Source organism: Solanum tuberosum, unplaced genomic scaffold, assembly GCF_000226075.1.
Source record: "Solanum tuberosum cultivar DM 1-3 516 R44 unplaced genomic scaffold, SolTub_3.0 scf00008, whole genome shotgun sequence".
NCBI lineage: Eukaryota > Viridiplantae > Streptophyta > Magnoliopsida > Solanales > Solanaceae > Solanum > Solanum tuberosum.
The window spans coordinates 2,466,741-2,490,750 of NW_006238934.1; the positions used below are offsets into that span (position 1 = coordinate 2,466,741).

The 24,010-nt window shown below is 30.7% G+C and overlaps 2 protein-coding genes and 1 non-coding gene across 3 annotated transcripts; all 3 read left to right on the forward strand.

The window, feature by feature from the left end:
* Window positions 1-674: 674 nt before the first annotated feature.
* TRNAA-AGC (transfer RNA alanine (anticodon AGC)) lies at window positions 675-747 on the forward strand. Its single transcript has one exon. It is a non-coding gene; the product is annotated as a tRNA-Ala (tRNA).
* Window positions 748-10,939: 10,192 nt separating this feature from the next.
* Window positions 10,940-19,409, forward strand: LOC102596035 (glucomannan 4-beta-mannosyltransferase 9). Its single transcript, XM_006339050.2, has 9 exons — window positions 10,940-11,700; window positions 11,809-11,907; window positions 12,471-12,723; window positions 16,422-16,532; window positions 17,470-17,606; window positions 17,748-17,861; window positions 17,968-18,167; window positions 18,566-18,760; window positions 18,861-19,409. The coding sequence occupies exons 1-9, from the start codon at window positions 11,371-11,373 to the stop codon at window positions 19,021-19,023; spliced, it is 1,602 nt and encodes a 533-aa protein (XP_006339112.1). The 5' UTR covers window positions 10,940-11,370; the 3' UTR covers window positions 19,024-19,409.
* A 775-nt stretch (window positions 19,410-20,184) lies between these two features.
* Window positions 20,185-21,154, forward strand: LOC102596361 (peroxiredoxin-2E-2, chloroplastic-like). The gene has a single exon (XM_006339051.2). It carries the CDS (start codon window positions 20,298-20,300, stop codon window positions 20,979-20,981), a length of 684 nt encoding a protein of 227 aa, XP_006339113.1. The 5' UTR covers window positions 20,185-20,297; the 3' UTR covers window positions 20,982-21,154.
* Window positions 21,155-24,010: the final 2,856 nt, after the last annotated feature.

Consider the following 24,010-nt stretch of genomic DNA (forward strand, 5'->3'; position numbering starts at 1 on the left):
TAAAATTAAATTTGAATATGTCAAGAGAAGAGTGTATATGACCTAATAATGAGGTATGTTATATGATATAATCGAAGAGAAATAATTACTTAAGATATGATACACTTTTATTTTACTAAGAAAATAATTTTGGATAATATGAATTTCTTTTTATTTAGATAAAAGACATGGTTGTAGTTTAAAACACTTTATTTGCCTTATCAATGTCATTAGTATTATTCTATGATTATCTTATCTAGTTTAAAATATCTTATATGCTTTTTCTCCTCCTTATCAATATCATTAGACATTAATATTATTCTATCATTACCTTATTTCTTATTGTTATTCTTTCAAATCGGTTATTTTAACTATTCTATTGTTAATATTTTACTTTGATATTTTCTTCTCAATTTCCTTACTTTTCCCCTTTCTTCAAACTGGTTTTATTAAATATTTTTCTCGAGCCAATGTTATAAAATAAACTCCACACAATAATTCTCATAATATAATTGACTACACAAATAATGCTTCATTAATATAAAATTTATAACCAAAATGCCTACGATTCGATGTTCTATTCACCTTTTTCTTATGATACTACTTTGCTATCGGCCATTTAGGAGTATTTAGCCTTGCAACGTGGTTTTTGAGGATTGTTTCTAATTATCTTTTATGTCCAATAATTTCATTGTGGGGATGTAGCTCAGATGGTAGAGCGCTCGCTTAGCATGCGAGAGGTACGGGGATCGATACCCCGCATCTCCATTTCTTTTTTCCCATTTTTATTTTTATTTTTGTGGATCTTATATATGGGCTCACATCATTACTAATATATGGGCCTTGGGCCCAATAACAGAAAAGCCCAAACAACTCAACCAACTATGCTTCACTTCAAAAAAGTCTAGAGATGGCAATGGGGCTGTGCGGGGGTGAGGCGGGTTGAGCTTATCCTGCAAAATTTTTAATCCACCCTGCACCTCATGACAACTTTTTTCATTTTCAACCCGCTCCACCTCGCACACATAATTTTTTTTAATATTTTATTCTTCTAGTTAAATTTGATACTAAAAATATAATTCATAAAAATAAATTCATTTTTTCATAACATTGTATTAATTTAATAGGATAGTGTCTTAAAAATTTATTTTTTACAGGTTAACTGGGAAACATGTAAGAAATAGTATTATTTTTTATTGAACCATTTTTATTTACTATCTTGAATATTTTAGTAGCTTTAAAGAAATTATTTTAATAAATAATGTTTTATCACTCTTATAACATGTAAAAAGTTAAAATTAAGTTTGAACCCACATAAAATCACATATATACCCGCCCTGCCCCACATTAGTTTTTTTAAAAACCCACTTCAACCCGCCCTCAACACACCCACTCCGCACAACCTTAAACCCGCCCGCATAGCCTTAAACTCCGCCCCGCCCCTGCCCCATTATCATCCCTATAAATAACCAATCAATTGAAAATGAAGACAAAATTTAATACACAGTTGGCCTAATCTCTAATCCATATATAATCATCAATTTAGAGGTGTCAAATGGCGGTTTGGGATGAATTTGGGTCATACTAAAATGAATTGACTTGATTAATTAGTGGGTTACTGACCCGTTCAAAAGTTACTTGAACTGAAATGAATTAAATTAAAATGGGCTAAAATACGGATCATAACCCGTTCAAATTCATTACATGTTTGTTGTAAGGCAGTTGATTTAGTTAGATTTATATTTATTCAATAGCATTATACTAAAACATTGTAATGAGAAGCTCTATAGTTCTGAAATACAATAACATTTGGCTCTTTCAGTAATATTACTTGATTCTATTTTTTGTATCTTTATATTATCCTGATATATATTTCATAAGCAAATTAATTCATAGCAATTCAATTGTTTAGTCATCTGATCTCAATCTAACTATATTAAATTTAACTATATCGTTTTAAGGGTAAACACTTTCCAAATTAGTTTCAAATATATAATTGTTATAATGCATGTATGTACTATTAGTAATATTAATATTTAATTCCATCGAATTCTTTTAATTCAAGGAATGTTTCAAATTATATTCCACCTGCAGGATGTAAACTTAAAGAATAATCATTTTGATAAATAACAAATTAACAAACTATTTTTGTGACTCTTGAGGTAATTAATAGTTTTTTTATGAATAGATCTGATTCAACAGCTATTTTTAATACAACATATAAAGTTTATTAATATCCTAAAAGAATGTTTCAATAGGCGAATCAGAATTTAAAATTTATGATTTTTATTTTAGTGTAACTCAATTAGTAATTACATATTTATAATTTTTTTAATATATATTGAATTTTGATAAAAGAGAATATTAAATTTTTAGAAACATATAAATAGACCTTTGGATCTGTCCTATGTGTGTGTTTTTATCAAATAAGCAATGCCACGTCAAAAAAATTATCCAGGTCATAGGGCACGTGTCATTTTAAAGATTTTTTTAAAAAGAAACTGAGTTTAGTCGATCATCCATATAGGACCAAGAATAATTTAATAAAAATATCTAAATATGTATTAATGAATTATAATTGAATTAAAAAACTTTATATCTAAACATACAACATACATATATTAATTTGGTCTAAATATTCATAACGGACAAGCACATAGCAACATATAGTCTAGGGTGGCCAACCGAATATCCTTTATAAAAAAATTATAATATGTATATAAAGAGTCATACAAAATATATCGTCAAAATTGTTTTTTTTTTATATATATATATATCTTTAATAAAATTTCTGACTTCACTATCGAAAAGGATAAATTATTAACCTACCCATAAAGAAAGAGTCTCCACATCTACAAATTATTTTCCTTGACTGAAAATCTACTTCTGTCTAGCTGATTATTAGCCTTATTAAACAAAATTCTGGACCAAGTGTCAGATGGTATATAACAATGTATATCTCAGTTTTTTATTTATCGATATATTATTTTTAAATTCTATAGATCACGTTTTCTAAAGTAGAAAAAAACATCTAGATAAATATAATATTTAATTTAAATAAATCTTGATAAAAATAGTCGAGTTGATTATAGAAATAGAAAATTGTTTGGCCTGAAAAAAGGTGATCTCTCGTGAAAGATTGTCGTTATTTTTGGGAAGATTGATCCCATGATTCATTATATATATTCCCTATATGTCATTTTATTCGCAATAGAAATAGATCTAAACAGATTGCTTGGTATTGAGGGCTTTAAAAATAAATCGAAAATAATATCGCTTTGCTTGACCTAATCATTCTGCCAAGGGTTGGTTGTGCCTTGAGCAGCTTTTAGTTTCGTTTGCCGGTCTTTTTCTTCTTATATTCAAGTGACTTTCAACTCCTTTCCTTCTCCCTGCTACTATCAAAATATTGTTTTAGTTACACGACTCCTTTCACGGGAGATCGATAATAAAATGCATATTAGATATAATGCATGACCTTTTTTTAAGAAATGTTTTTTCTTATTTAAATCGTAAGTGATCAAATGAGATCATTTTTCTCATTTTTTTTTTCTCTTGTAGGGTATTTTTTTAAAGCTCCTTTTTTAAACTTGAAAATAAATAAATTTATAGAACCAAATTCAAAATGTGTTTTAATTTTTTCTTTGAAAGGGGTTGGGGCAGATGGGGGAGTAGGTGGAACAAACCATGACTTTGAGCATTTACACTAAAAAAAATAATCAAAGATAAAATCTAATATTCCATGAAATTAACTTTTCCACAATAGTCTTCTAGTTATTTAAGAAAAAAATTGACAAGTCTTCTAGTTTAATTAGGTTCAATGTTTCTTATCTGAGGTAGATATGGGAACTCCTTGGTAAACTTAAACTGTATCTGAAAATGGTTTAACTAAAGAGATTAAGAGAGTAACTTATAATGATAAGAGTATTAATTAACACAGCAAAAAATAATTTTTCAATCTAGCGTCTGGTATTTATATTGGGATCCGATTAATTTGGATTTGAGCACTGTAGAGCAGATTTTTGAGTACGGCGCTCTCAACAGAATTTTTTGTGTTCCTATGGGCTACGATCTGAGACTTCTGATTAAGGATGAAGGATGCTCAACCATCCACTGTTTACTACTACTTATATCGATAACCAACGACGGAATTAGGTAAGGTCGAGGAATTTCATCTGGATCCCTTCAACAGAAAATAATATATTACTTATACATGATTTAAATTATTTTTCATGCATATACGGTAAATATTGAATTCTCTTTGACTATTTCATGTGTTTACTTTTTCATATTTTAAATCTCTTTGCTGAAAATTTTGACTCTGCCGCTATCGATAATATAGACAACTGTTTATTTGATTGGAAATTTACTTATTAGCCTAGATTATTAGCTAAGATAGATAAAACATAAATTGACTAATTGTTGGATGGTGCCTATATCATTTTGAATGAGAAGATAATGACCATTCATATGTACAAAATACAAACTAACTAGTACTATTTTTTTTTGTTTAATTTCCATGCTTTAAGGTTAAAATTTTATTCAATCATTTTTTAGGAGAAATTTAAATGACGCTGGAACTATTATTTTCGCTACATAGAATTTTATTTTTCACCAATGTCATGAAGGTGCAATGAGCGCGATAACCATCAAGTGAGCTAAATCTCAATTTCTAATTTTGATGGTATTTATTTAATGTCATAAATTAGTTATCTTAAATATAAACTTCTTCTCAATCGAGCACATTTTGAAAGTAAATCTTTAGGTACAATGCACTTTTATTTGTAGTTTAAAATTCAATAAATTTATATTCATAAATTATAAATTTTAACTTCGTCTCTGATTTATGAGGCATCAACTTTCAAACTATTAAAAAAAGTGATGGAATTTGCTAGGGAATTTAGGAAGGGTCAAGTTAGATGAGACATCAATTCCATGTCTGTTTGGGGTATTTTGAACCAACCAACCACATCCCCAAAATCCTACCTGCCCCCCAAAAGTTAAAATATTAAGAACAATTCCACCACTTCCATGTTAATATAATATTTATATTTATATTTTTTAAGTTTACATGTATCTTATCAAAGTCGGAATTGAAATTTTAAATTTATGAATTCTAAAAGAAAAAATATGGAATAAATTATTTGTACATGTTAAGTAAAAATTTCAACACAAGTGCAAAATTTATGCCAAAATTGTCGCGTTCTGCGAGCTCATTAATAGGAGTGGCAAAATTAGCCCTTACAAACATGTTTATCTAAATTTGGGACTGCTCTATGAGCTACTGAGGAACGAAAGACTTAATGTTGAAAGTCGACTCTCGTTTTTGGACCAACTTACTATCGAAAAAAAATGACTTTGTCTTTGTTATTGACCCGCTCATGTATTAGCTCAACTCATCAAAAAATTAAATTACTATAATCTAAATTAATTCATGAGAAATTTTATCAAAATATTTTCAAAAAAATAATTTTTTATTTGATATGTTATATATAAATAATCATAATAATAATTTTATTAAGTACGGTAAAATCATAAAAGAACAAATGAAAAACTAAATTACGGCCCGCTTTTTAGCACATTTTGTGTCAAGTAATATTGTACGCATCAATAACTCACTCATTAATTATTTCAAATTTATTTTAACTCACTCAAATTCAACTCAACAAGCTCATTTAATACCTTTACGTATGAATAGTTTTTTAAATCGATACCTTAATTTACTACCAATAATTATGCTTATTGATATATATAAAAATATATTATTATTTTCCTTAATAACTTTTAACACAAACATAACTAATATGAATTGTTATGAATGACTGAAACTCTTCTATTCTTACCGGTTTAGGATTTGAGCCTTTAAGAATGAGATTTTTTTTTAATTTGGAGCGCTTTCTTAAAAAATGAGTTATATAAACATTGTTGGTATGCTTCCTGCTCGCGATAAAAGAAAGAAGAGCGACAAGATTTAATTCATATATGTAAATTTAAATTTAATTAAACTTCAATATGACTATAAAGAAGAAGAGTGACAAGATTTAATTTATATATGTAAATTCAAATTTAATCAGACTTTAATACGAATATCAGATACGAAGTGACAAAATATCAATGCATGATTAGACGAGCTTCCAAGGGCACATGTTAGTTTTATGGTGTTGGGTCCTTAAGGCTACACGTTTGCAAACTCGACCGCTCATTTTGTTTGTTAGATAAATAAAAAAATCTGACTATATAGTTGAGATGTTAAATCATCCAACTTTAAATTTATCTAAATACAGTACCTTTTTTACAAAAATACAATGTATTTTAGTCGGTTATTTTTAATTATTTTTTTTTATGCATTTTGAGTTATCAAATTAGGATTTCTATTGACCGTAAAGCTTAATTTGATAATGCAAAAAAAATTAAAAAATTGTACATTGTAAGTGCACATTTCAACACACGTATGCGTATTAGGGGTGAAGCTATATAGTTCTTATGACACTTGTTTAAGTCTGGTTTTCTAAAAGCATGTTTGGATGGCCGGTGTTATAACTTGTTATATTGCGGTATTTTGTTCCTTTAAATATAATGTTTTTATTTTGATAGATAGTTAAATTTATCATTGTTAGGTAGTGAGAAAATTTCTCATTTTATATAACGATTGATTTGGTATGATTGTGTTGTTACTCCTTCTCTTTTTATTTTTTCATTTTTTACTTGTTATTTAAAAAACTCTTTTTATTATTTATACTATCTTTTTATAGTAATTTCTACTTTTCTGGTAAGTTTATCTTTCAAATTATTGATGTGTGACATTATGTAATGTCAGAAAAGATACGGCTAATCTAAATGTTGGATTCATGAAACAATATAATATGATACGGTACAGTAAATACAATACAACATAATACGATACATTATGAAATAATATATAACAACCATTCAAAGAAAGTATAAATATATAGTTTAATCAAAAGTCGTGATGATGAAGTGGTAAATATATATCTCAGCGAGGTTTGGATTCGAGTCCTTAAAAACATTTAATATTAATTGGATGAATAATTTTTTCCGATATTTGGTGTTACATTTTAGTTCTAAATTATACACCTTTTACCTGATTTGATTACAAATATAATATAAAATTAACTAATTTCAATCTCCTATCAAGATAATATATAGTTTTTTTTAGTTCAAATGAAGAATTTGCACATGATTAATTAGAACCGACAGACATAGGATATTAAGATACTATTAGTCATAGGGCATGGGTCTTGTTCCATAACTACTAGTAGTTATAATTATTATTTATTATAACATGTATCAAATCAAATAATAAAATGTTTTTTATATGTCGTTAATACAATCTTATTATATATTCATGTCATTATCATTAATTAAACGAGAACAAAAAGTAAACAACAACGTTCAATCAAGTGAATGAGAGATAGTTAACTTTACTAATATTAGTCCTATATAGCATCATTATTTAATTGTCGTCACAAAATATGTTGTAATCATCATGAAATTATTTGCAAACAAACAAGTAGAGACTAGAGAGATTTAATTTCAAAATCAAGTCTCCGTAAATAAATAAAGTTCAATTTTTAAAAAAAATCATTCTCACCTTATCTAGCGAAACTCTCTAGATTAATTATAGTACAAGTTTTCGTCATTGACGAATGTATCATGCAAAACAACTTTGGATCGGGGACTTGAGGTGAACTCCTGACATTTGGAGTTGTTCTTCTTTTTCTATTTTGGATGGACTAGTCTTTATTTTATATTCAGAGACGGTTTTGTATATTTGTACTTATCTTGTACTCATGTTGTGATTAGTAGCTTGAATATCGATTAATATCAAGTTTTGAGGGGTGTGTTATGTATATCTTGATTCTCCCTCCCTTTTCTATTTCCGATAGTTATTCTTTATATTCTGCATTCATCTCTTTCGCATAATAACTCGTTACTTCTTGTTTCGAGCTATGAATTCAATTTATATACTGGTAAAATATTTTTAAGTGTCATCATGATCATAGATTTTGAATCATAATAAATTAGAGTATAGAAATGCTCAATATATATGAGAATAGAGAGCATAAAAAAAGTTACTTCACCTTCGTAAAAAAGGGAAAAGAAGGGACCCCCTTTATTTTTTCTTTCGATAGTTAATAGCATATAAAAGAAAAAGGAAGAAAATACAAGAAAGTGCTTATGTAAGATCCAATTATATATATATTATTTATGTGTTATTTGTTGCTTTTTTTGGGAACTACTTGAGTGTTTGTTAATATTCCAAATCTATTAAAGTAGATGAAAAGTCTCTTAACAACCTTGACAGTATAGAAAATATGTCAAAGTATCAATTTCTTACTCTATAATATACGATTAAATCATTTCCTAGATGATTAATTTTCTTGGCTATGTGGAATTTAGTTCCTTCAATAGCTCTAGAATTTAGACCTTTTATGATAATGTTTTCCTAATGTGTGCATGTATTAGTCACTCTTTTTTAAGTAAATAGAAAATTGATACTCAAGGGTCTGAATATAGATTTGGTTGAAATTTATATATATAAAAAAGGAATAATTTTAAATTTTAAGTTAGAAAGATGTATTTGGAAGTTATTATAGTTGGATATAAATAAAAATCAAAAGATAGCTCATCAAATAAAAACAAATTGTTCGATCTGCTTTTGAATCATAGTCTTACCTCATCTTCACCATGATACAAACTTCAAGTTCTTATGGCAAAACACGAGAAAATTTATCATATGATGATTGAAATGAAAATCAGAAGCATGACTAATATCTATGTGATCTTCTAATATCATATAAGAAAATCAAATAATCCATCACTTGGATAATTAAATAGTGGAATAATAAAAAATTATACTAAGTTTACGATATCAGTAAAAAAAAAAGTTAAATTTTATTTATAATTGAAATACCAAAAATACTATTAACCCAAAAATTTAATATGATTATGAACTCCAACCAAATCCTGGGGTACAATTGGTTTGATATGACTTAATTATTCCTCAACTACTCCAAAAATATTGTACTAATTTGTTTTCTTTAAGAGAAAATTTAAGAGTTTTATAAAATCATTATAAGTACTTAAACCAAATAATTTTTTTTAGTTGATTAAAATAATGTTCCCCTAATTCCAAAATTAAGAAAAAAAATTTGACTTCGACACATAAGATTGCATTTGTTATATTGATTATTTAATTATAACAAAGATTTCTTGTCGGCAAATGAGACAATTATTTTATATTACTATTATATAAAACAACTTTAGAGTCCTTAATTATTTTTTATTTTTTTGTAAAGAAGGTACTAATTAAATATATATTATATGTCCAAGCAACATCATAATCATAGGATTCAGTGTGACAACAGCAATCAGACATAGATTTTTCCGAAATAAAAAATAAAAATATAAATTAAGATATTAGTATATACATAAAATTGTTTCTCAAATATAATTCATGTAATTATATTTACCGTAGATTCTCATAAACCATACAATTCAGACTGAGATAATCAACAAACAATGTCATTACTCACAAGTAAAATTTTTTATATTCTTAATTAAATATCTTAGATCTGAGTCTCGACTTCAAGTCATTTTTAAGAGGAAGAACTTTACTCCATAAAGTGATTTTTCTTTTTACATGAATTCGGATCAACCAACCCAAAGTAAGTACCAAATACTGAGTTAAGAAAAAGTCACTTTTTGAATTCTGGACATTGTTAAATTCAAAGTAGTTAAACTTTAGTTGGTTTTCTCCAAATAAATAAATAAATATATTCTAAATAACAATACAAATTATTTTGCAGAAAATGAAATCTCTATTTTTTTTTAATTTTTTTAAAAAGGAAAATAAAAATATACCACCAAAAATGCAGTTGAACTGTCATTGTCTTGCAAACTGTACAGAGTAAGCTGAGACAAATCAGTCAATATATCATTACTTGAATTAATCCACTTCATTTACCTAATTTTAAGAATGTAAACATTAATTACTGTTGTGTTAATGATTGATTACCAACTAATGTTGTTTTAGTTACAGAGTAGATTATATACTTAGTTTTCTTGGTTCTGCAATTTCTATATGGAGCTAAGTTATGTATACTAATTGTCAGTGTATAATTTTCTTTTCTACACTAACAATAAAAATCTGTTATATTATTTTTTACCATCTAATTTTAATTTTTATCATGGAACTAATGTTTGAGTCTTACAAAGTTAAAAGAACAAAAGAAAGATTTTTAAAACCTATAATATAAATATGTTGTAACATTTTTGTATAATAGTTATAAATATAGAGCTTTCCAAAAATTATACTCTCAAATATGACATAACATTCCATGGCTATAAGAACATCTCATTAAGTGAAAATTAATATACATATATACTAATTAATAGTCTATCGAAAATAAGCTTTCAGTTTTCACTAGACAGAAATAAAATTGTGTATATACCATTCTTTTCAGAGTGAGATTATACTTAATCTAGTATTGTTAACGCCATGTTTTATTTTGTACTCATACATTACACATGCAATTTTTGACTTAATACAGAACTTTAACGCTATTAAAATAGTTAGTACTCTCTTTATACTAATTTACATGATACTATTTGACTTAATATTTTAAAAAAGAAACTTTTAAAATTTGCGATCTAAAATCTTCTCTGATCATTTGTATTTCTATAAACCATTTCATGAAGTATAAAATGAGAATTCTAAGTTAATTACTTTAAAAAAATTATAACATTATTTTTGAAAATGTGCCACATAATTTAAGACAAATATAGTAAAAATTAATTATATCATATGAATTTTTATTTTTTTAAAATTAATTTAAACATTTCTCAATCAATATTTTGTTTACTCCCTGTCACTCCACCAGTCCCAAACACATGAGCCAAATTATAAAAAGATGCCTTTTATTCTTCTCTTTCTCATTCCACATTCTCCTGTGCTTCTTCTTTTTCTCTCTGGTTTCTTCTTTCACCGCTTATTCTCCATTCATACTATCTCATATCTGCTTCTGCTTTCTCATTGATTGCAGAAGCAGAAATCATCATTTCTTACCCCATTTTAAATTCCAAAAAATTTAAAAAAAATCTGTTCTCATTTGATTATGAGTTCAATTTAATCTTTTTTTTTCTGTGTTTCTGACATTCCACCATTGTTTTGCTTCATCTAGACGCAAAAAATCCCAGAAAAAACGCATATTTTTTTCACTTTTTGCCTTAGTTAAAAGCCTCCCCTGTTTTTGTTCTGTTGTACTCTGTTTTGTTTTAGCTTAAAAAAAGCTCTTTTCTCTCTAATAAATCCCCTGTTTCTGCTCTGTTTTACTCTGTTTTGCTTTGTTTTGTTCTGTTTTCTCTGAAATGGATCGGTTTTCATCGACAACTCTGTTTCCTGATACACTTGCTGGTACAAGAGATGATTTAACAGAGCAATTGACGATAATTTGGGAACAGATAAAAGCTCCATTAATTGTTCCACTTCTTAGAATCGCGGTGTTTTTGTGTCTGTTAATGTCGATTTTGCTCTTCATTGAGAGAGTTTATATGGGGATTGTGATTACGCTAGTGAAACTTTTCGGTCGAAAATCAGATAAACGTTATAAATGGGAATCTTTAAAAGATGATGTTGAGATTGGGAATTCATGTTATCCTATGGTTCTTGTTCAAATTCCAATGTATAATGAAAAAGAGGTTTGTATTAATCAACTTCTGTAAATAATTGCTTTTGTTTCATAATTATTTTTTTGGTTAATGTAGAGTTATGGATAAATATTGATTGAATTTGCTGTTTTGTTATAGGTTTATCAGCTTTCAATTGGTGCTGCATGTGGACTTTCATGGCCTTCTGATCGTATTATAATCCAAGTTCTTGATGATTCAACTGATCCTATTATCAAGGTATAATGAAATTCGTTTATATTATATACACGGATAGTATAAAATGAATTTTATAATATCAGGTCATCTAAGAGTTAACAATCGTTAACAGCCCAAAATAAATAGAACTACAAGTACTTTAAAATGACATAGGCATCAACATGAATTGTGGTGCAGTGTTAGAACTACTTCATACTTAACCAGAAGTCTCAGATTTGAGTCTTGCGTATAGAGAAAATCATATTGGGAGTACCATCTCCAAATAGGCCATGTTGTGTGTACTCTGAATTTTTAGTCAGGCTCCAAGTAGGTTCTGGATTATTGGACTCTAGACACCGCATGGGAAATCAAAAAAATTGATGTGGGCAACCTACTATAAGCATGTTGAGAGACACTGAACCATTAGACTCTGGACATCGAGTGGGAAACAAAATAAAATGATGTGGACAACCTACTATAGTGATACATATAGTGTCAACTGTTACTGTATATAAGTTAAATTCTAAATGGCACATATAGTGTCAACTTGCTTTTCATTTTTAATGAAAATTTTGACTCCGCTGCTGTTTTTGGAATTGGTGTAGAATTTGGTGTCGATGGAGTGCCAGAGATGGGCAAGCAAAGGGATAGATATAAGATATGAAATAAGAGACAACAGAAATGGGTACAAAGCAGGAGCATTGAAGGAAGGATTGAAACATCCATATGTGAAACAATGTGATTATGTTGCTATATTTGATGCTGATTTTCAACCTGAGCCTGATTTTCTTTGGCGCACCATTCCATTTCTAGTTCACAATCCTCAACTCGGACTTGTTCAAGCTCGTTGGAAATTCGGTAAGTTACTCGTTACTCTATATAATAGACCCTTGTGATTTTCCCAAACTTAGTACATCGAAATGTCTTTTTCTAATCAAAATCACACTTATCATAACAAGAATCGTTAAATTAAGGGGTCATTTGGTTTGGTTTAGTGAGGAAATTTACTACTGAAATATTTGGTGAAATTTTCAAAAATTATTTACTTTGAAGCATGTTACATAATGTGGCAATTTGTGTTTGACTAATAAATTTGAAAAAAGCAATATTGAAACACCAATTTGTGCTTGATCGAGGTTTCAAAAATGCTTTTGAAAAAAAATATACTTTTTCGGTTTCTAAAAAACAATTTCTACTACTATTCAAAAAACACTTATTTTCCAAAAATAATAATAATAATAACAAACACTTCAATCCTCTAGAATAAACATTCTTGATTTTCAAAAAAAATTCGAACCAAACTATTAATTTCCACTTAAAATTCGAACCATTAATTAATAATAATACCTACATAAATTACAAGCAAATCTTATATAGTATTATTTTGTCCGGAATGGAGCGTAAAACAAATATGTTGGCACTTAAATACACTGACATCATAATAATAAATAAGCTTTTGTTTTATTCAAAAAGTAAGAACATAACTATATAAATTTAAATTTTATAAATACAATAAGCAGTAACATGTAGTACTAAAGTAGATATACAAAAATGAATAATTCGTGCATTATAAACCACGTATTCCTAATTACAGAATAAAACTTTTGTCACTAATTACTGCTTTAAAAATCACGTGTTATAGTATCATCTTTCTAGCAAAATATAAAAATTAATTTTTATAGCTGTCGGTGGCTTTAGACAGCTATTTTCTTGTTGTGTGTATTATGATGATTTAGGTAACAATCTTGGTGGTCAATTTGGTTGGGCCACGTATACTCTTATTAACTTAGGTGGGACCCGAAAACAAAATTATACTAAAAATCATAAAATAATAGTTCGATGCACAAAATATGTCGCGTTAGTAGAGAAAAGGGACAAAGAAATGTAGACAATTTATGATAATACAAATATTAATGACGATTTATGTGATTCGAACCCGAATACCATTTAAATATAAAATTGGGATAATGGTCTAGAAATAGTTTACTATACTTTAGTTAGTATTTACATTTTTCTTTTATGTGGCACAAATTTTCTTAATTAATCTATTAGGAAAAAAAAATACCCTTATTTAATATTCATTTTATTTTACTCTTATGATCTAATCTCACAATTTATTTAAGACAACAAATTTCAAAAATAACTTTTATTTTTCTTAAATTTGATGCTCAATTAATTTACGCCACATAACTAAAAATAAAAATGTTCTTTAAATATTGTCTCATGATATATGCACTTCAAATCTTCAATAATCGGTTGAACAGAAAAACATACTTGCCCCATTAGCATGCATATAACGGAGCAACCAGCCCCCTTCAACATCTCTCATAATGTGTTCTACGCTGTTGAAAGCTAGATCCACATGAGGTGTGTAATGCATAGCTAAAAAAACGCCAGTCACTATCTGAATGACTAAACAAATACCCGCTAACGAACCGAACCCCCACCAATAACTAAGATTGCTCGGGGTTGGATAATCTATCAAATGCTGATTAAGTGTGGAGGATATAGGTTGTTTAAGAAGAGAGAGCCGTTGGTTCCTTATAGTCATAACAATTATATATACTGGTGGAATGATCTTTAACGTGAGATCTCGGGTTCAAGCTCATTTTACTAGAAAAAATTCCTATAGAAAGCGCTCCCTTTAGAAATTGGCTATGCAATGCATCAATCTGAATTTAGTCGAGTGTATCAATATGAATATCGAATATCGGACGTAAAATAAATATAGACCTATCCTTTTGAGCTGGAACGGTACTGAAAAAGCTGCAGTGTTTTATACTTAAAATGTAAGGCTGTTATGGAGTCGTCTTGATGAAGACAAATGGTACTCATAATATATAGCCAGCAATTGCATGTGCCAAAAGAGTTGTGGACCTAAGCCACCTCCTACTTACTTAACCGACACTAATAAGTGAAATAAATTCCACACAACTAGGAGTGTCTCGAAGGCGATAGCAAAATGAATTGTCTTCGTGTAATCTATATGTTAGAATTTCGAATCATGTAAATAGTAATTGATATTTGTGTTAGGGTTTGTGTGATTTATAAGTTACGAATTCGAATTATGCAAGTAGCGATTAATATTTGTGTTAGGGTAGTATGACGTTGCATTAGAATGTGACCTTTTTTCTAGACTTTACCTGAGTGCGAGATGCTTTTTGTAGCGAGCTACTTTCTAATATAGTTTACATGTGAATTGTGATCTATAGACTTTATGTGAGCGCGATATGTTTTATGCACTGAACTACCTTTTAATATAGTTTACCTGTCGTAACATGCATGTGATTTATCAATTCATGGATCCGGCTCCCCTCCATTTCGTCAAATGCACGTCTAGATTAGAGACATGTGTCATATTTAAAGTTTAAAGGCCAATATTATATTATATTAAAAAATATCATAACCATAGTTAAGTCAACTAATTTTAGAAAACTATTCTCCAAATTTGGTAAGAATTACAATATATTCTATACAAAATTTGATATTTATTAATATTATTAATTTAATATTATATTTTTATATTTAAATATTAAATTGTATGATATTTAAAGTGAGAATCAACTAAACAAATTATGTACTAGTAAACTTTGCTCTTGAAATATTTATATATACTATGCTGAGAAACAAAACAAAAAAGTTAAGAATTATAAGTGTGGAAAAAAACCAAAAAATAAAAGACACGAAATAAAAATAAAAATAAAAATAAAACTAATGAAAAGATGAAAGGTTTTTAGAATTAAACCTGAAATACCAAAATTATTCCAACGATAAAATGTGGCTATTGTGTTTGACGGGGGGAAAATATATGTTTTTAAAAAAAAATAAAAAAATTGTGAAATAGAAGATAACATTGTTTTAAATGCAAATGTTTTTGAAGATTATTATTTATCACATTAAATATAAATGTTTCATGTTCTATAATTTTAATATTTAAATGTAAATTAAAAATATAAGATGAAATTAATGATATTTAATAAATATCAAATTTTGTATGGAATATATTGTAATTCTTACCAAATTTGGAGAGTAGTTTCTAAAATTAGTTGACTTAACTATGGTTATGATATTTATTCATATGATATAATCTTGACCTTTAAACTTTAAATATGACACATGTCTCTAATCTAGACGTGCACTTGACGAAATGGAGGAAAGGGGTAATGGAGGGGAACCGGATCCTCAATTCATGCTTGTTTTAGAGGTTTATTTGGCATGCTTTCCTTTTTTGTTGGTCGAAAAAAGAATGTCATATTTATGTAATTAGAAATAATTTAACTTTAAACTTTTCTTTAATTTTAATAAAATGATTTATAGTCATACGGATTAAAGTTTTTTTAGACCATAAATTATCAAAGTTTTTTTTTTTAAAAAAAAAAAAAACTTTGTTCTAATTCAAACAATGTTACATTAATCATAAGCTCACATTGGTTAGAGAATGAATTGATGATCTGTTTATCTTGACTTGGACAATCTTCTCTTTTCGAGTTAGCTTTTGATATTAAGTTAGGTCCAAACATCGTATCTTTTACGATTTTGTGGTATAATGGTTGCAGTGAATGCTGATGAATGCTTGATGACAAGGATGCAAGAAATGTCCCTGGATTATCATTTCACAGTGGAGCAAGAAGTGGGCTCTTCCACCTATGCTTTTTTTGGCTTTAATGGTACTATCAACAAATTGCTTTCCCATTAATTATCTTTTTTATCATCTCAGCTAATTTTATACATGTAATTAATGTTTTGAGATTGACCCTTTTGAAATCTCTAAGGAACTAAAATAATTTAATAGACCAGATATGATTCATGTTGCTCGGACTCTTTAAAAATGTTGTTGAGTGTGTGTTAGATTCTCCAAAGATAGTGTATTTTTGGAGGATCTGACATGAATGGTGTAACAATATTTTTGAAGAGTTCGAGCTTAAAAGACAATAATATGGACAGAAAAGTAGTCCAAAAGAATGTTTTTTTTGCTTTTATTTGAGATTTTGCCATTACTCGTGTTCGAAAAGGAAACCAAATAGACTAAAAGTCATATATAAGGTCTTTTGGAAACAGTCTCCATTCACGAGGTAGGAGTGAGGTCGGTGTACACTCTACTGGGTATGTTGTGTTGTTGTTATTGTTGTTTAACGGACTAAAAATCAAAGGAATGGAAAAATAAGTAGATATCGAGCTTGAAACATCTCACACCACGTGTACTACAAGCGCGATCTTAAAACTAGAAACTCTAGTTTGGAACAAATTAGCAGATGAGATTGACGAAGTTTAGGAAAATGTAATTCTAATGAAGTCTGTCTGTCTCTCCATTAGTTGAAGCAATTTGGGACTCTCTTGGCTGCGGTGTGCTTGGATGCACTAGTCTTACACACGCCAGCGCTGAGATGAAAAACTATTTTTCCTTATCTCAGCTAATTTTATGCAGTAATTAATATGTTTTGAGACTGATCCTTTTGAAATCCCTAAGAGGCCAAATGGAGCAAAATGAACACTGAGGACTCATATAACCGACACCAATTTGCTTAGAATTGAGGCAAAGTAGTTGTTATTGTTGGGTTTGAATAGAAGTAAAGCTCACAATGTGTGTGTGAAAAAACAACACAGGGACAGCCGGTGTTTGGAGAATTGCCGCATTAGAGGAGGCTGGAGGTTGGAAGGATAGGACAACAGTCGAGGATATGGACCTGGCTGTCCGCGCTAGTCTCAAGGGCTGGAAATTCTTGTACCTTTCTGCTCTCAAGGTAATACTTAAATTCTCTCCTCTTAATAACTTATCCGAAATACGAGTGATATATCCTATTTACAAACAAATAAAATGTCATACTTACTATAGTGACATTGAGTCATGAAGTTCCAATTAAGTTCTTGCTTCATTTGTATAGGTGAAAAATGAATTACCAAGTACATTCAAGGCGTATCGCTATCAACAACATCGTTGGTCCTGTGGCCCGGCCAATCTTTTCAGGAAAATGTTTATGGAGATCATAAGAAACAAGGTAAATTCCTCGTGTAATCGTTGTTATGTGAATTTTATAACTGCTTAGTACTACTGAGCTAGCTAAGTCCCCGTTGTGCCTTTATGTTGCATTCGTCTTTTCGCAGAAAGTATCATTGTGGAAGAAGATTCATGTGATTTACAGCTTCTTCTTTGTAAGGAAAGTTGTAGCTCACATTGTGACATTTGTGTTCTACTGTGTTGTACTACCTGCAACTGTATTAGTACCTGAAGTTGAGGTTCCGAAATGGGGTGCTGTTTACATTCCATCCATTATTACAATACTCAACGCAGTTGGAACTCCACGGTCAGTTCTCATTCCATGTTAAGATTTTATTTCAAATAGTACTTAGCAGAGCTATGTTGCTCGGACTCTTCAAAAATGCCTCCTGGTGCGTGTCGAATCCTCCAGAAGTAGTGCATTTTTGGATGATCCGACAGGGGAGCGGTATCATTTTAGGATAGTCCGAGCAACATTGCTCGGAGTGACATAAACAGAAAAGGGAAATAGGAAAGACACTGTTAGATTTTACAGATCCTTGCAAGATGATCGATAATCAAAACGTTCATGAGCTACAGAGCAAGTACTTAAACACAAATGTGTGATACTTATAGCAAGAGCTAATAATATATAGTTACTAGTCCATCATTTGAGTGTGAACATGAAAATGCTGAGGTTTTGTGCTCGTGCCTATTTGACAACAGGTCGTTCCATCTGATAATATTTTGGATCCTTTTCGAGAATGTCATGTCACTACATCGAACAAAGGCTACGTTCATTGGATTGTTAGAGGCAGGAAGAGTCAACGAATGGATTGTCACAGAGAAACTAGGGGATGTTCTCAAGATGAAATCAGCCAGCAAAGCAGTTAAGAAACCTCGATTTAGGGTCGGTGACAGGTAAACAATCCCCCTCTTAACTCACTTCCCTTTCGTCGTTTAGATCAAACAGGGCTAACCATAACTCAAACTAAGTTATTCTTTGTTCTTTTGACAACAGACTTCTTTTGTTAGAGCTAGCCACTGGTGCTTACCTCTTCTTTTGTGGATGTTACGACGTCGCCTTTGGGAAAAATCACTATTTCTTGTACCTCTTCATTCAAGCATTCGCCTTCTTCATCATCGGATTTGGTCATATTGGTACTTTTGTTCCCAACTCTTAAGGAGACTACTCGTGGAAGCAACGCTGAAACAGTAATATTTTCAGCTTCCTTCTTTTTCACACGTAAAGAGAAATCAAGTTGTTCATTCTTTTTGGTTCCAGCATAAAGTATTCGAGTTGATGACTCGAATCTGTTTTGTTCTCTTTGTGTATATTCCAATGAATATGTTTGAAGGTTAAACAGTACAAGAAAGAAAATTGTATTGTGAAAATGTGTATACAGAAGACAGGCAAGAAAATGAAGGATATATAATATCTTGTGCTTATTATACACCAAGTAACAGCTAAATTTGCTGCTTATTTTTTGTTTGTTTCTTTGTATTCTCAGTTGTCTTTTTATTATGTTATATAGAAATTGAAGTGAACTTGATAATTGATCTTGTGAAATGTAATAAAATAATTGAACCCCTGTATATTAATTCAGAAATTCATTGAACATGCACATGTAACAAACTCGATAATCATAAACTTCAAATATTAGATCCACCACAGAACATAATGATATTTGCTCTTATATTTTATAGGACGACTAGTTTAACTAGTGGTTTAGGAGAATTTAGTCATTGAACTAGTGTTTCAGGAGAATCTAGTCATTTCATTTGTATATAACTATCTCGAAGGTACCTCTTGTATAAGGTTAGGCATAGGCGCTAGCGCTTTACTAATATAATAAAAAAGTTATGTTTTTCTATTGACGGAAGATGCAAGCTATGAAAACAAGTTTTTATTGTATGCCACTATCATGAGAGCGCTTTCGCTAAATGGATTCTACGCGGCCCAAGTATAGCAACTTGTATGTAATTATCATTGATAAGGATTGTTTCTTCCGAATGTATGCAACTATCATTAATGATAGTGCTTTTCCTATATGGGTTCTACGTGATTTGAATACAGAAACTTGTATGTATGCTACTATCATTGATAGGTAGCGTTTCCTACGCAATGCGAATATAGTACTTATATGTAATTATCATTGATAGAGAGTGCTTCCTCTAAATGAGATCTACGTGATGCAAATCTGAATTAGTTACGCTTCAATTGATTTATTACAAAATGATGTCACAAAAGTATACCTTTTAAAACTAAATGGGCTTTTCATATAATAAACTAATATTAGATGGGATCAAGAATGAAAATGTCAATTACCCTAAAAATCTTTTGGCCCTCTTGCAAAATTGACCCTTCATAGTTTGTTCCGTCCATATCCTAAAAAGGGTCTCTAAAAAGGCCACAAAATCCCCAAAACCCAATCAAATTTTCTTGAGTACAACAACAATGGCTGCCACTACAGCTGCCATGTTCACCCTTCCAAAGCTCTACAAATCCTCCATTAACCCAAAAACCATTTCCCTTTTTTCCCCAAAATCCACTCTTTCTTCTTCTTTTTCCATTTCATCTGTTCCATTCAAGGTACATCACTCAAAGCGCAACGCACAACCCCTTTCATACACCACTCCAAGAATCTCCGCCGCAATCTCCGTCGGAGACAAATTACCCAATTCCACACTTTCCTACTTCGATTCATCTGATGAACTCAAGACCCTTTCCGTCACTGACCTCACATCTGGGAAAAAGGTTGTTCTTTTCGCTGTCCCAGGTGCATTTACACCAACATGTTCACAGAAACATCTTCCTGGTTTCGTGGAGAAGTCGAAGGAGCTAAAATCGAAAGGGGTTGATACAATTGCTTGTATTTCGGTTAATGATGCTTTTGTGATGAAAGCTTGGAAGGAGAATTTGAACATTGGTGATGAAGTTTTGCTGTTGAGTGATGGGAATTTAGAGTTTACAAAGGCAATTGGGTGTGAACTTGACCTTACTGATAAGCCTATTGGACTTGGTGTTAGGTCTAGAAGATATGCTATGCTTGTGGATGATGGGGTTGTTAAGGTGTTGAATTTGGAAGAAGGTGGATCTTTTAATGTTAGCAGTGCAGAAGATATTCTCAAGGCTCTTTAGAGGTTTAGTTGTGTTTTTCTTTTCTTGTTTCTTTCTTTTGAGGGAATGTTGATGATAATCATGAGGCTGAAATGTTGTTTTCAAGTGTTTGATTACTAGTCTTTGTGATGAATAATACAGATGTCTTCTAAGATTATGAACCTTATTAGTTAAAGCCCTTTTTTTTTGTGTTTCCTGTTCTATCTATTTGGAGATTATGACTATATGTGATTCTGTTTTTTGTCTTGAGCCGAGGGTCTATTGGAAACAGCCTCTCAAGGTGAGGTAGAGGTAAGGCTTGCGTACACTCTACCCTCCCCAAACCTCATTCTGTGGGAATACACTGGGTATGCTATTATTGTTGTTGCCTATATATGATCAATTTTTAAGCTGAATGAACGTGAGAATTGAGAGTAATTGAGAGAAATTTTGTTCAAAGAAATGACTTGTTGAAACTTGAAATTTGTTGAATTTGGAAGAAGGTGGAGCTTGCAATGTTAGCAGTGTAGAAGATATTCTCAAGTCCCTTTAGAGTTTCTTCGTTTTATTTCCCCTCTTTAGAAGTAATGTTGATGATTCATGAGGCTAAAATGTTGCTTTCAACTGTTTGATTAGTAGTGTTTGTGATGAATAATACAGGTGTCTTCAAAGATTATGAAGCGTACTGTTTTTGTTTCATGTTATATAAATTTGGTTGGAGATTATGACTGTATGTGATCAATTTTTCAGCTGAGTAAACTTGGGAGTTGAGAGTCATTGAGAGAAATTTTGCTTAGACAGATGAGTGCTGTTTGATTTCGACATTTTGCGCAAAGAAATGACTTGTTGAAACTTGAAATTATACATTGTAGAAATGTTTTATGCTTGTGGATGATGGGTTGTTAAGGTGTTAAATTTGGAAGAAAGTGGAGCTTTCAATGTTAGCAGTGTAGAGTTTTCTTCCTTTTTTTCCCTTTCTTTTGAGGGAATGTTGATGATTATGAGGAGGCGAACATCTTGATTTCAAGTGGTTGATTACTAGTCTTGTGATTGAATAACATAACAAAGATGTCTTCAAAGATTATGAAGTAATTAGTTAAAACACTGATTTTTGTTTCCTGTTCTTTCTATATGGAGATGATGACTGTATCTGATCAGTTTTTAAACTGAATGAACGTGGGAATTGGGAGTAATTGAGAGGAATATTGCTAAGACAGATGAGTCCTGTTTAATTTCAACATCTTGCGCAAAGAAATGACTTGTTGAAACTTGAAATTATACATTGTAAAAATGTTTTATGCTTGTGGATGATGGGGTTGTTGAGGTGTTGAATTTGGAAGAAGGTGGAGCTTTCAATGTTAGCAGTGTAGAAGATATTCTCAAGGCCCTTTAGAGGTTTATTTGTCTTTTTTTTTTCTTGTTTCTTTCTTTTGAGGAAAATGTTGATGATAATCTTGAGGCTAACGTCTTAATTTCTAGTATTTGCTTACTAGTCTTATGATGAATAATATCAATGTCTTCAAAGATTATGAGGCTAATTAGTTATAAGCACTGGGTTTTTTTGTTTCTTGTTCTATCTATTTGGAGATTATGATTGTATCTGGTCCGTTTACTTGGGAATAGGGAGGAAGTTTGCTAAGACAGATGAGTGCTGTTTGATTGTGATGCATGTAACTTGTGTTACTTCCTGGTGCAAATCCAGATTTAGTTCGGGCTCCAACTGGTGGGAAACCCGAAGAACTCCTTTTCTAAAGACTATTGTGTGTGAATAACTTCTACTTAGTTTGTTCCTAAATTGCAGCAAAGTCTAGCCATTTCACTTGATTCAGTTAGTAAAAATGTCTTTTTGAACTGAATTTAAGTTAAAGACAAGAACTTTGCAACTAATTGTACAGAATGATAAGCTGTGGGTATACTGTTGTAAATCATTTTAAGTGAAACTAGTGGGAAATTGTGATGCTTGCACCTAAAGATTGTTTAGTTTCAAGATTTTATATTTTTTGACCACACAATCCTTAGGACCAATTGCAGTGCTTGATTCTCGGGGATAATGGATCTGCCCCTTGCCCTTCTCCACTTAAGTATCAGGCTGAGTTTGCACGACTTGGTGTTCGAACATGTGAACTAAGTCACAAGTCCCACAACCCGGGGCAAAAAAATTTTCTGCAAACATTTTCCACTAAAAAGGAAGTATGCATACATGTTAGTAGGGGTGTTGTCACGACCCGATTTCTCGAGTCATGATGGCACCTACTATACCCTACCAGTAGGTAAGCCAACCCGTAACCCATAACATCAAGCAATGAGCAAAAGGGCAGAAACTAGCGAAAACAATAATCTAAACAAGGATAACAAGGCGGAAGCAACCCAAAATAAATATATACTAGTTTCAAAAAAAAAAAAATATATACAGAAGTCCCTCCCAGAACCTGGAAGTCACTAGTACAGAGCTATCTAATAAAGAGTACAAGTCCCAAAAGTGGACCACAACAGAGCGTGTCTCAAAAGCAACAAGACCAGCTAAACAAAAGAAGGAGACAGAACAAACCCCAAAACGCCAAGTGCTCGCCCTCGTCGCCGAATCACAGCTGCAAAAAAAGGCTGGAACTAATCACCGCTGGTAACTGGTACTGGGACCTGCATCACGAAACAGATGCATAGCGTAGCATGAGTACCAAAACAATAGGTACCTAGTAGGCATCATAGGCCGACTGAGCAAAAAGGGTAAAAACAATAAGAAAAGATAGAATCTAGACACAGAGAGGTCAAAGCGGATAAGAAAAGAAAGCACACGAGCATACCAGAAACAAACTAAGTACAACTAAACTAAACCTAACTGGACCCCCATAAGCCCAGAAGGTACACTCGTGCGCAAGTTTAAATAAAACCAGAACGGACCCCCATAAGCTCGACGAGTACACATAATAACTATAACTAAAAAGAATTGCATATAAGAACCCAAGAACGGTGAACATCGAACCAGAACCTCAACCCTAATTAGTAGAATCTTAACAATCTCCTCACATCTCTGGCTAGAATGGCAACTGGCTCCTCTACAAATGTCAAACGAT